The sequence below is a fragment of the Carettochelys insculpta genome, chromosome 12 (assembly GCF_033958435.1).
Source record: "Carettochelys insculpta isolate YL-2023 chromosome 12, ASM3395843v1, whole genome shotgun sequence".
NCBI lineage: Eukaryota > Metazoa > Chordata > Testudines > Carettochelyidae > Carettochelys > Carettochelys insculpta.
In genome coordinates, this window is record NC_134148.1 from 37,246,440 (window position 1) to 37,259,815 (window position 13,376).

Below are 13,376 nucleotides of genomic sequence, written 5' to 3' on the forward strand. Positions count from 1 at the left end.
ATATTCTGTACATGGATGGGAAATATTAGAGGGAATATTGCTACCCTGCCCCAAGCTCACTAGCTTGCACTCATCTGCCCTGTGGAGGCAATAAACACAAGCCATTTTTAGCACTGTAGCATGAGCCCTGCCAAAACAAGTCTCTCTAGGCTCATAGCCAGCTGTGGTGTAGACATGCACCATGTGTTTACAGGATAGCACTTTTGTTAACCTCCTCTCCCTCTAGAGGCCTCGCACAAATATCCTTGGAGGCTTGAAACAGTTTAAAATGGAACTTTTCTTTGTCCACTATTCTCTACAGCTGACCATCTCCCATCCCCCTCAAAAAGAAAGAAATTCTCCGAGCTCAGATTCTCTCATCTTTTCACTCCAAATGGAATGCATTCCATACACACATTCACCTGCAAGGGTAACAGAGTCCCAAGACTGCTGAAAACAATGTCTGCAGTTAGTCTATTTTACCATTATGCCACCAGCAGAAGTGTGAAAAGGTGTGGGAGGGAAGGTTCCAAAGTCATTCAAAAGAATGTCAGGTTGTAAAGAACCTGAAGTGACCTCCCATTGTTGCTGTCTTTTCCTGGCATGCAACAAGAATATTTCTCATATACCTGGACTTCTCCATGACTAATTTTTAACCATAAACTATGTACCCAACTATTTAAAAGTAGATAATTACATAAAAATCAGTGAAACAGCCAGTTGAAAACATACCAAAGCAAGAACTTCTAAGGACAATGCACAGTCAACCTGTGGAATTGGGCATGTTTTAGGCTTGGTGTTACTAAAGATTTTAAGCAGCACAACTAGTAACCTGTCAACGTCACTACTGTGATGCTGCAAATATGTAATCCCTCCATAGCACAAGATTTCCAATTTGCAGTTTATCTGGAAATGATTCTGTCCATTTAGAGCTACAGGGAAAAAGATGCAACTTAAGCTCTCTGGGAAGGGGGAAGTTATTTAAGATGAGGCTTTGTTTTAAATGTTTGTTTGCTTAAACATTACAGACCAAATATCTTTAAAGGTAATTATGCTAAATATCAACAGAACTGTACCAGTCATCTTTGACAACCAATGAACCCTGCAATAATTAAAAAAATTAAAAGTAGCTTTTTAAAACAGGCATTTAAGAGGTTTTCCAACAGTCTCATCAAAAGCATTTTTGAAACAGGAATAATTATTCCATATTATTTAAACAAAAAGCAGTCAAGTAGCACTTTAAAGACTAGCAAAATGGTTTATTAAGTGAGCTTTCGTGGGACAGAGTGGGTCTGTCCCACGAAAGCTCACTTAATAAACCATCTGGCTAGTCTTTAAAGTGCTACTTGACTGCTTTTTGTTTTGATAGTGTACAGACTAGCACAGCTTCCTCTTTGTTACTATTCAACATATTATTTAAAATTAGAGAAAATTTCAGATGGTCACAATAAGTCTTACTAAAGATCTTGAGCGGTGAAACTGATATATGACTCTGGAGGCTATCAAAATGGAAATTTTGATGGAAAACTTAAGACTCTGTCCAAAGCCCACAGAAACCAAGTGGGCTGCTTTGGTCAAAAAAAGCACAAGTACCTTCCCACAGCTACCACCTGCAAACTGAACACTATAAGCAATGAACATTCAGACTGATTTGTTACAAAAGGTTTTCTTTAAGCAGTGTTTGAAGAATGAAGAAACACTACAGCTTCACGGCTGATTGAGGTAGTTGTCCTGCCCAGGCCAGCTGCTGCAAAGAAGCTATTCTTACCTCCAGTTCTGCTGAGCCACTTATCAGTCTGGAATCACGCTTTTTCTCTTTCAGAAATGAAAAATTAAATGGAAAGGTGAAGAGTTGGCCAGAAAATTATACCAACTATTACTGAAGGCACTAACTTTAGTGGAACCCACCACCCATGGACTCCTTGTAAAGAACACCTAACCCTAAAATAAAGGTGACAGGCAAAGGCAGAATTAAGCTACTTCAGAAAACGGTGCTATTTATTTTAGGAAGAAGAACCCAAAAAAGCTGCATATGAATTTGGCGGTCTATTTCAACACTTACTTTTCTGACAGTGGTTGGTGGTCCAGCAGCGATAGTTATACTCATTGTTAATGGAGGTCTTCTCACACAAGGGTTTCTCTTCCATCGTCCCTGGACACAAGTCCCCACACTCTTTTGGAGGTTTATTCCCAACTATGTAGTTGTTGGACACTGCATCTAGGATCAGAGACCAGTCCACTGTAGAGAGGTAACACAAGTCAGAATTTTTCTCGATGCGGATGGCCCCTCGGGTGATATTTCTCAGATTGTAAAGCCCGATTTCTTTGAGGTTAGTCATCTCAAAGATAACCAGTGCATAGTTGTAGAAAAGGTTTCTCCCGCGAATGACCGTGAGGTTGGGAAACAGATCACTGAGGCTCTCTAAGCCTGCCACGCGGAACAGCAGCAAGTAGTCGGTGATAACTGTAAGCTTTGGGAAGCGGAAGCTGCGGTAGTCCTCTGCCTTGGAGATCAGCAGAATCTGGAGGAAACCTTCAATGACCGTGCAGTTCTCTAAGCGCTTCAGCTCATGGATATCATTGCGAATGTCGACATTTGGCCCACAAACTGAAAACACAAGAGGGGAAAGAAACAAAAACAAAATAAGAAATCCTTAGTACCTCATGCACAAGCTATTAAACTTTAAAACAAAATTAAAGACAAACAAAATTGGAACAGGTCCACCTGAATATTTTGGCTGCCATAAAATTTTAACTCCACAATCAAGCAGGAATTTTAAAACAAGAACAAGCACATAACTTGGGCCTATTTTTGAATATGCCACTTTCCCTTTATGGCATATTACTGATCAATGTTAATGGTACATGCAAAAGAAAAGCACTAGAAGCATGTATGTTCTTCACTAAATACAAAAGTAATGCTCTCTTATTGCTGCTGCGAGTCTGAATTTTGCCATAGAATAAGACCAGGATGCACAATGCTCCAATTAATTCATCAAAACAGGCAAGTGCTTTAAAGGTGATCTTTTCCAGTTGCAATGGGCTAGGATTTCACTCCCATGGCTCCTGATGAGCTTAACGAGACAACTTCACCAAAAAGCAAAAAAGTCCCCAACTTTTAGGTAACTATGGGTATCTCTACACTTGCACTTGACCAAAAGTTCTATTGGCCATGATGCATAAAAACAAAAAATATCATGACAAAATTTTGCTGCAGCAAGTGAAAATGTGAATGCTACTTTGTGCAGCAGCATTCTCCTGACAAAGCAAAACCACCTCGTGGGGAGCAAGGGGGAAGAAGGGGAAGAATATTTGTCAGCACAAGAGCGTTCATACATGCTGACACTTAGTGACAGGACTGTGTAGGCACAGCCTCGTGACTAAACGCTGAGCAGCGCAGACATACCCTCATTTCAAGCTGATTAAAAAAAATCTAAAGCAGTGGAGAACACAACATATTTGGCTTCAATGCTTTAAATCCACAAACACCAAAATCTACTCTATTTTCCCAGGTTCTCAAGCCAACTTGGCCCCTACACCAGAACGTGGGAGCTTACAAAAGATCAGTAACATTACAAATATACAGAATGCTACTCAGCACTTCCTGTTCTGCAAGCATTAGGAAAATAAAGCGTTCTGACTTGTTTCTAATTCATGGAGTTCCTGTTTGCATGCACTTCAGTGAACCAAGTTCCACTAATTCTGGCACAAATCCACAGTGGAGTTCCTGAAGCCCTAAGAAACACAGGATAAACAGACTTATTTACAACAATACTTATTAGAGTCATAATGAGGAATTCCCCTTGAAATTACTAGATTGAATACAACACACTCATGAAGTCAACTGTCAATAAGAGATGAAAATTCAATATATGGGGAAATAGGTTCCTAAACAATTTAAGTTGCCTGACTTCACATCTGGACAGAAAATGCATATGAAAAGAAGCTTAACAGAAAAAACCCTCTGTTACGTCAATGCCACAATAATCAGTCAAAACAGCCTGGAACATCCTTTCTTGAAAGAGTCTATTAATAAATGCAATTAACTACACAAGCAATTCTGTGTAAATATAAAACAAAGATGCATGTTCTTCTCTAGGGAACAAGAAAGTACCTAAAAACCACAACAGCACAAGGATAAGAGACCAAGAGCTACTGTTCTTCAGCTCGCTGACAGACAACACTGATCTTTGAGGTATTTGGTGGAAGAAACGAAAAAAAGGATGCCTTAATACAGGCAATCCAAAAATAAGGTACTAGGTGCAAATGGAAAAAGAGTATATAAAATGGCAGTCTGTTTTAAGCAAGTGCACCCAGGGATCTAGTCTGAGCGACAGGCTATTTCTTAGGTTTTATGCATCTAAACTTAATCACTTTACCACCAACTTTCTCTGAGTTTGGCTAAACACAGGCACAGGAGCCCGCAACTTGAATTCTAATCCCAGTGAAAACAACACAGAACTTCATAAATTGCTTTAGGAACAGAAAGCTGTCCTGCTGTCCACAACAAGTTAAGACTATTACTGCAAGTTAACAAAGGATTTGAAATGTCAACATGCTTAAACCATAGCTACCTTAATACCCAACAAGCACTTAAAAGTAGTTAACATCCCAAAGGATCAGCTGGCGTTACCACACACATTACAGAAAAGAGGAAAAAAATATTTTTTACTCTTTTGGGGAGCACAGGACAATAGCAAGACAGGATAGTCGGTACAGAAATGGATGCTTTCTGGGCAAAACACCACCTACAGTCACTTCTGTTCTACATGCACACACAAATCGATTGTCAACTGAAGGATGCAACGATTTTGAAGTAAATTACCACACTGGAGCCATATATGAGTAAGAAAACTTGTTCTATGAGCCCAAAAAAAAAGTATCGAGTGTGCTACGAAAAACCCTTAGACTTGTGGAGAAGCACCAGGAGAAAGGCACTTTCTTACACACTAGTGTCTGAATGGAGCAAAATTACTATCCTGCCTAGAGCCAATGCCATGGTATTAGCTGGCAGGAGAAAATGATGGGGATGAGGAGGAGCAAAGATTAATGAGTCTGGCTTTGACCACATTCAGGAGCCAAGCTACAAAAGCTACAGAAATCCAATCCATACAACCAGTGATAAAAGCCGTGAAGGGCAAGGCGAAATCTGTCAGAGGAACTCTAGAATGTCTGAGCATACGAATGAATCAAGGTTTTTAACACTCGAATGTCTTTCAGGATTTGGATGAGCAGACTGACTGGCACCTACAACTGCCAGCTTCGAAAGGTCTCTCCAAGCAAACACTGAAGTCATGTGAAAAGGCACAACTGCAATTGAAGCAATAAAACTTGATTTGGGTATGATCCAGTCTTAGAACCTGAATTTCCCCATTCGGGAACAGGGAAGATGTGAGAGAAACTGACTCTCTATCCTGCTATTACTGATTTTTATCATATATTTCAGTGATCATGCTATTGCGCTTGCAGGTCACTCACTTTTCTACAATTCCTTCTCCTCCACCACCAACCCTCCCTCAGCTTCATTTTTAATCTAGCCCCCTTTTTTCCTTTCACACCCATTGCAGTGTCAAAACTGCTGTTCATCCTCGTCTCCGGCTGGTGAAGACTCTACTCTACCTGGTGAAAAGTCACTGAGTCTGAAAAACATCTACAGGAGAACCGGAACTCCATTCCTCTCTTCCAGAAGTAATGAGGGAAAACTGCAATGCAGTACAACTGATCAAATAGCATGGTCTTACAATGCCATTTACAACCCTTCATTTTAAAATACATGGAAATAAAAAAGATGCAATAGGCCTGCTCCAAGAGCACCTGCTCTGACAACATGGGAATACTCTTATACAGCAAACACAGGCTATCCCTCTTCTTGAAAGATAAAGAGAAAAAGAGAGGAAGGTAGAAATGCAGTTTTTCCAACTAAATTAGTTTTTGTCTCCACCTGCTGGGAGGAAAAAGTACCTTATAGTGCTTTTATAGTACAGGAAAGGGAGTGCACTTAATTTGCACTGTGATTAAACTTTAGAAAACTTGACTGCTCCCAGACCTTTTGGTAAAGAAATAAAATTTACACTTAGGTTGACATTTTGAAGGCCAAGGTCCAGAGTGATGGGGTTTAACAAACATCTGAGTTATAAGAGAAATGACAGCAACTCTTATAAAGCCTAACAAGAACTGCATGAGCATGTTTGTTCCAAGACCAGGCTGAAAAAGTCATTATTTTTAGTTGTATGTTCGTCCCTGCTTGAAAAGCTACTTTAGATACCTAACACTAACAACAAACTAATTTGGCTCAGTTATGAAACGCCATTTTCCTAATAAGAAAAATGCTCAAGTAAAGTGGGATCCAAGGTTACAACAACTGATTACATGTGTCTGCCATTCATATTTTGTGATTTAAAACTGGCTTTTTTAGGTTTATCCAATAAATTATGGTTTGTAAAATTAAATGTAGACAATACAAAACCACAGAGCAAATTGTTTCAGATTACACCTGGCAAATTCTACCTTTCCTAGGGAAAAGTCTCCAAGTTCATGGGGGGGCGGAAAAAAAAAGAGACCACTTTATTTAAGTTTAGTTACTGTTTTGCCTCCCTCCCTCATTTCTTTTAGAAGTTCACATTGGTCATGAAAGTCATTTACTCCAATGCATCATCTTTTCTTCACTTTTGCTCATGGTCCTGAAAGGGATTATATGAAAAACAAATTAATCTGAGATGAAAGCCTACTACAGTTTCAATTTGGCCATGCTGTGTTGTCTTTGGATCATATTTAGGGACTGTGTGTTTAAATTTACAACAGAAACTGGTCTCTCAAAAGGGAGAAGAAACACTCCACAATGTCCTTTACAAAAATTTACATGCAACATATAGATGCACTCACTGGCAGATATTTTTAATTTGCCTACAGAAACATATTTCACTTTATACCCTTACAGTTAAAGGTTTTTCAAGCAACCAACCCAGTGTCCTGCTGTTACATTTAAAATGTAGCTATTCTTTTCAATAGACTAGTATAAAAACAATTACTGATAAGGTGACAACTTTTCCTCCAAATGCTTCCAACTACCCAAACATGTCTCTTCTGTTGCTCTAATTCCTCATGTTTATTCTCAGACGTCATTTCTGAGAAGACACATTTTAAATTCAGTAGTTAGGGTGATTAACCATGGGAACAACCTACCAAAAAGTTTTTCCATGTCTTGATTTCTCCAGATCAAGACTGGATGCCTTTTGGAAGATACGCTTTAGCTAAACTCACATTATTGGGCTCAACAGAGTTAACTAAGTGTAATGTAATATAGCCTCTGACAGAGGCAACGTCCAACTAAACAAACAATCCGTTCTGGCCAAACTAATATATGCATAAAATTGATAAAATCCATTTGGTTTTGTATGATATTCAAGCATGAAAATAAGGGATTTTTTTTGTCCATTTCTGCCTTTTTCTGAGATGAAGGAAGCAAGAATTGTGCAAGCATTTCTGCCTATCTACAGTACACTCATCCCTCGGTATAGGAGCACAATTGGTTCCCAGCTTTCTGCTCGTAGGTGAAAACTCATAAGAGCGACACTAAATTACACGTAAAAGTCTCTGATTAGTTCCTTGGGCTCCTAACTCAGGGAAGGAGTGCCAGCAAATGGAGCTGCTTTTGAAAGGTGAGTGAACCTTGTGTTCAGGAGAGTTAAAAGCTGTGATCAGTTGGGGGCTGTGAGCGGGAGCGAGGGTTAAAATCTGGTGGCAGGTCGTGGGGGGTTTCAGGCTGCTGTGGTTTGGGGCTGGAGGAGGGGTGGGTGGTCAGGACCCAGGGCTGCAGGGGTCAGGCAGCGGTGGGGCGGGGGGAGGGTGCACAGTCTGGCTGTGGGCCGGTAAGGGCATCTGGCTACTGTGGTTTGGGGCCACAGGGCTGGCAGGGATCAGGCTGCGGGGGTTACAGGTGGGGGGGACTAAGACCACAGGAGATGCAGGTGGCAGGGGCAGCAGACTGCAGGGCTGCGGAGGGGGGGGAAGAGTCTGGCCACAAGGGGTACAGGCAGCCACAGGAGGTAGAGGCAGCAGAGGTGTCGGGCTTCAGGGCCACAGGTGACCGTGGGGCACGGCTGCAGGGCCCACAGGGGGGTCAGGCTGCAGGGCTGCCAGGGGTATAGGTGGCAGGGAGTTCAGGCTGTAGGGCCAGTAAGGGTGTCTGGCTGCCGCGGTTTAGGGCTGAGGGTGTGGGGTCAAGTGGCAGGGGGTCTGGCTGCGGGGCCAGCAGGGGCATCAGGCTGCCGTGGTTTGGAACCATGAGGCCAGCGGGGGGGTGGGGGGTCAGACTGCAGCAGGTTGGGGCTGCTGGGCTGGCAGCGGGGGAGGGGATCAGACTAAGGAGGCTGGAGCCGCGAGGAAGGGGTAAGGCTCACATGAGGCACTGCAGCCGCTTGCTGCCATTCCTCCAGCTCAGCGAAGGGCAGGGGCAGCGGCAGCGCTGCCTGGAGGTTGTTACCCTGCCACTCTGACTGGCCAGAATTCTGGCCAATCAGAGCAGTGGAGGGAGGGCAAAGAGCCATGTGCATCCGGGGTGCGGCACAGGCAAGTGCTCGTCACCCCCCCATCACCCATACCCTCTTGCCCAGACAGCTCCTGCACCCTGCTCCCACCACCCCAACTCTCCACCCTCACTCTACTCTGTCACCCTCCGTCCCAGACCAGTCACCACAGTCCTGTCCCCTCCCCTCAAACATTCCCCCCACCCAGACCCCACACCCCCAGCCTGCTCCTGTACCTCCCTGATGCCCAGAACCCCCACCCACAGCCCACTCCTGCACCCCAGTCCAGCCTAGACTGCCCACTTCCAGCCTGGTCCTGCATCATCCCTCCCACCCAGAACACCCAATTCCCAGCCTGCTCCTACACACTCCTGCCCATATCCCACACCCCAAGCCCACTTCCTGGCACCCTCCTCCCACACTGAACCCCTCATTTTGGCCCCACCCCAGAGCCTAGAGGAGCCCACAAGACATACCCGCCCTGGCCCCCATAGTCTCTTGGGCTGTTGTACAAGGGGAGCATCTCTTTCTTTTGTTTTTCAGCTGGGACCACATCAGAGAGTTTTTATACTGATTTATCTATGGGTCAGTGGCCCTCAACCCACAAAAGGTGCCCTGCCCCTCTCAGAACATCTGTGGGGTTAAAAAAAATAAAAATCTAATCATATTGCCAGCACCCATCTTTCTTAATATTAAGCACCTGTTTATAGAAATAAAACAAACCTGTAAACCCATGAACAAACCTGTTCATAAAATTAAAAAAAAAAAAAAAAGCACCTGTTTATCTTCGATACAAAAACTACCTAAAAAAGAACACAGTTACAATCTCCAAATAGCCTATATTGTGAAACACCTGTTTAAAAATATTTTTAGCAAGCCATAGAGTCTGAACATTCCACAGTGGCTGTTTTGTGAAGTGAGTTTTTGTCTTACTTTTGGATCATTTCTTGCATTCTGTGAAACAAGAGACTTTGAAATCCTATTATAATCCCTCTTCATACACATCTGCCAAACAAACAGTTATTGAAGTCAATAAACCAATTATGGCTTAATGGCTTTCCCTCTTAGCGAAGGGCAAAAAGTGACACACAGCAAGAGAAAAGCAAAAGCCTCCATGCACAATAACCATCCCCAAGGGCCAAATCAACATGAACCTTGCCTTTCAGTACATGGGTGAGTCTCCATTGCCACTACATTTCTGGTAACCAATTGACTCATGCCTAAGAGTTTGAGGACATGGCCCATACTTCAAAACACATTCACCATTTTTATGCAAAAAATTACTACCTCGAAGCAACCTGACAGTTTGCTGTTGTCTCACTTTTACCTCCAAGTTTTGTGTTTCTTTCAATTATTACATTTACAAAGTGTTTAACGGCACAATGTTTTTCAAAACACACAACTCTTTGCATTGTGAATCCCATCTGTCATTGGCTTTAGCTTTAATTTTTATAAAATCAAAAGATGTGCTTGCTACACAGAAAACCGTCTAAGTGTTCGCCCAGCAGATACTAATCGCGTCTGCAGCTTTTTATGAGGTAACCCTGTGCTTCTCCTGTCACGTCTGCTGAATGGAAAAAGAGGCTCTTCAAGGTGGCAGAGCCCTCAGTACCAAGTTCGTTGATAAAACTGGAGGCCTGCTTGTACCCAAAAGGCTCCATGATGAACACGCTCTTTCTAGCCACGTCGCTGGGTACCACTTCGTGCCGGAGAACGGACTAGATCACCTCCTGAGGGCCCTCCTTGTCCTACAGGTCTATAATTTTATTAAAACCGAATCGGAGCACAGATGCTCAATTACATCCAGTGAACTATGTGGTCATCTGGAAATCAACTTCCCGTTCATAGTCTCCTGTTTTGTGTACCTCTGGGCCAATGCACAGGGAGGTAAAACACATCTCATTCTCAGAGGCCCAGTGATTCCTCCAATCTTCACCTTTTTCTTGTCTCTTGCCAAGGCCTGGCATTAAATCAGTGTTGCACTCTTCTTAGAGAGGACTCCAACTGCCTGATAAAACCGTCTCATTTTGGCCAGGTCAGATCAGGGAGTCTCCCCAGTGTACTTACCATACAATTTTAAGAGGTCCTTTGGACAGGATGCCAGAAAAGTGGTAGGCATTGAAGACAGAATAATATCCAAGCCTCATAAGGTTTATCTGCCTGGGAGTCAATGTTGTCACCATTCCTTGAGGATAAAGAAAAGAAAACCAAAGTCCATTTGTTGAATTTAAAGGGAGACAACCTAACCACCGAACCACCACTGCCAAAACCAAGTGTTGCTGTGCCAGGCATGGACATTCCTAAAACCATTCCCTGCAGATAGGTGAGAAGAGTCATATGTCATTATTGTTAATCCCAGTCAGCTAGCAGTGATGGTTTTGAATATGGTGGTGTTGCTCTCCTTCCAAACTGCACTAATTAAAAGGATTAGATAAGATCATCCATCAATGAGGTCAATACAGCTCCATAAAGTCTTGCATCCATCTGGGAGACCAGCACCAATTTGTAAACAGCATTTTGTTTTGTTGTTTATTCTCTCTGAAGCCATTTCTCTTATCACCTTTTCATCTTAAATTCATGGGAGATCCTTATTAAAGCATTTGGTCTAGAGCAATATATTTGCTCTCCACCCATGTCTGCGCACTTCAGATCCACAGCATGCATAATGTCATTCATTTCCAGAGTGCCCAACCCTCTTTCATAGCAACCAAGGAAATGCTTACTATGTGTGATCAATTCAGAGCTGCCCGGCCAGTCTGCAAGAAGGACAGCGATATCTCGAGATAACCATCCCTAGCAAGCTGTTAGGAGACAAATGTCTAAAATTTTGCTTCTGTCTCCAGTCAAACTGCATAATGGCTTTTAGCTAACAGAAAACACACATAAAAGAACTCACAGAATTAAAAAGGAACACATCCCAGAGAAGAATTAGCTGTTGCAGGGAGCCAAACTGAGGATACATTTACCTTAGAGACACGACAAAAACAACAAGAAATCCTGTGGCACCTTACAGACTAACATATTTAGGAGCATAAACTCTCATGTGCAAAGACCCGCTTTGTCAGATGCAGTGTAGTGGAGATTCCAGAGGCAGGTCTAATTATACGGGATCATGAAAAGGAGGGAGTCCCAAACAAGAGAAAGGCCAGAGCTGATGAGGTCAATTCAGTCAGGGAGGATGTGGCCCACTTCCAGCAGCTAATGTGGAGGTGTAAATACCAAGAGAGGAGAAATTGCTTTTGTAATTGACCAGCCACTCCCAGTCTGTGTTCAATCCTGGATTGATGCTATCAAATTTGCAAATGAATTGCAGCTCTGCAGTCTCTCTTTGGAGTCTGTTTTTGATGGTTTTTTTGTTGCAGGATGGCTGATTTTAAATCTCCTACTGAGCGTCCAGAGAGGTTCAAGTGTTCTCCAACAGGTTTTTGTATGTCACTGGTCCTGATATTTGATTTGTGTCCATTTATTCTTTTATGTACAGACTGTCCAGTTTAGCTGATGTATACGGCAGAGGGGCACTGCTGACACAGGATGGCATATATTACATTAGTAGATGTGCAGGGGAATGAGCCCCTGATGGTGTGGTTGATTGGGTTAGGTCCTGTGATGGTGTCGCTGGTATAGATATGTGGTCAGAGTTGGTACCGAGGTTTGTTGCAGGGACTGGCTCCTGAGTTAGCATTACTGTTGTGTGGTCTATAGCTGCTGGTATGCATTTGTTTCAGCCCAGTGGGCTGTCTAGGCGAGGACAAGCATTCCTCTCAAAGTCTGCGAGACTGCGGGATCGTTCTCCAGGGTGAGTTGTAGATCACTGATGAGCTGGAGAGGTTTTAGTGGGGGGGCTCCATGTGATGGCCAATGGTGTTCTCTTGTCGTCTTGTATTGGTGGCTCCTCGGTACATGTTTGGCTCTGTCAATCTGTTTCTCCACTTCCTTAGGTGGCGTCGGAGTTTTAGGAAAGCTTGGTAAAGGTTTTGTGTTTGTCTTGGTCTGAGGGACTGAAGCAAATGCTCAGTGCATGGCTGTATACAGTGGATCCTGTGGTGTGCCCTGGATAGAAGCTTGATGCATGTAGGTAAGCATAGTGATCCATGGGTTTCTAATATATGATGGTGTTTGTGTGATCACCACTTATTTGCACAGTAGCGTCCAGGATGCGGATCTCTTGTGTGAACTCGTCCAGGCTGAGGTTGATGGTGGGGTGGAAACTGTTGAAATCACAGTGGAACTCTTCAAGAGTCCCATCCTTTCCATGGGTCCAGATGATGATGTTATCATTGATGTACACCTTATGGAGATAGACCTATCTCACAGAATTGGAAGGGACCTTCAGAGGTCAGCAAGTCCAGTCCCCTGCACTCACAGCAGGACCTATCACCATCCCCGACAGTTTTTTTTTTTTAAATCCATTTACCCCCAGATCCCTAAACAGCCCCCTCAAGAACTGAATTCACAACTCTGTGTTTCGCAGGCCATTGCACAAACCACTGAGCTATCCATCCCCCCAATAATATTATGGAGATATACCTCTCTCACAGAGCTGGAAGGGACCTCAAGAGATTGTTGAGTCCAATCCTCTACACACTCAACCCTGGGTTTAGCAGGCCAACGCTCAAACCTATCAAATCCCTCCACTGTAGCACAAGTAGAGGAAGTGTGCTAGGGGACAAGAGCGGAACAAGCATTGTACTAGCCATAAACATGTGGGCATGCTGTGGGTGTCATGAAGGTGCCCACAGAGGTGCCACTGATTTGAAGTGGAACTATCATGGCCGTGTCACTAGAGTACCACTGCGTAGACACTTCCAACGTCCATAGGAGGGGTTTTTCTCATTATGTGGCAGCTACGTCAAAGGAAGAATTCTTCTGTCA

General features: G+C 43.3%; 1 protein-coding gene across 1 annotated transcript in view; it reads right to left on the minus strand.

The window, feature by feature from the left end:
• IGF1R (insulin like growth factor 1 receptor) overlaps nt 1-13,376 on the minus strand; it is a 274,707-nt gene that overhangs the window by 234,123 nt on the left and 27,208 nt on the right. The window contains exon 2 of the mRNA XM_075006985.1: nt 2,042-2,587. Coding sequence (XP_074863086.1) covers nt 2,042-2,587 — 546 coding nt within the window. The remainder of the gene's footprint in view (nt 1-2,041; nt 2,588-13,376) is intronic.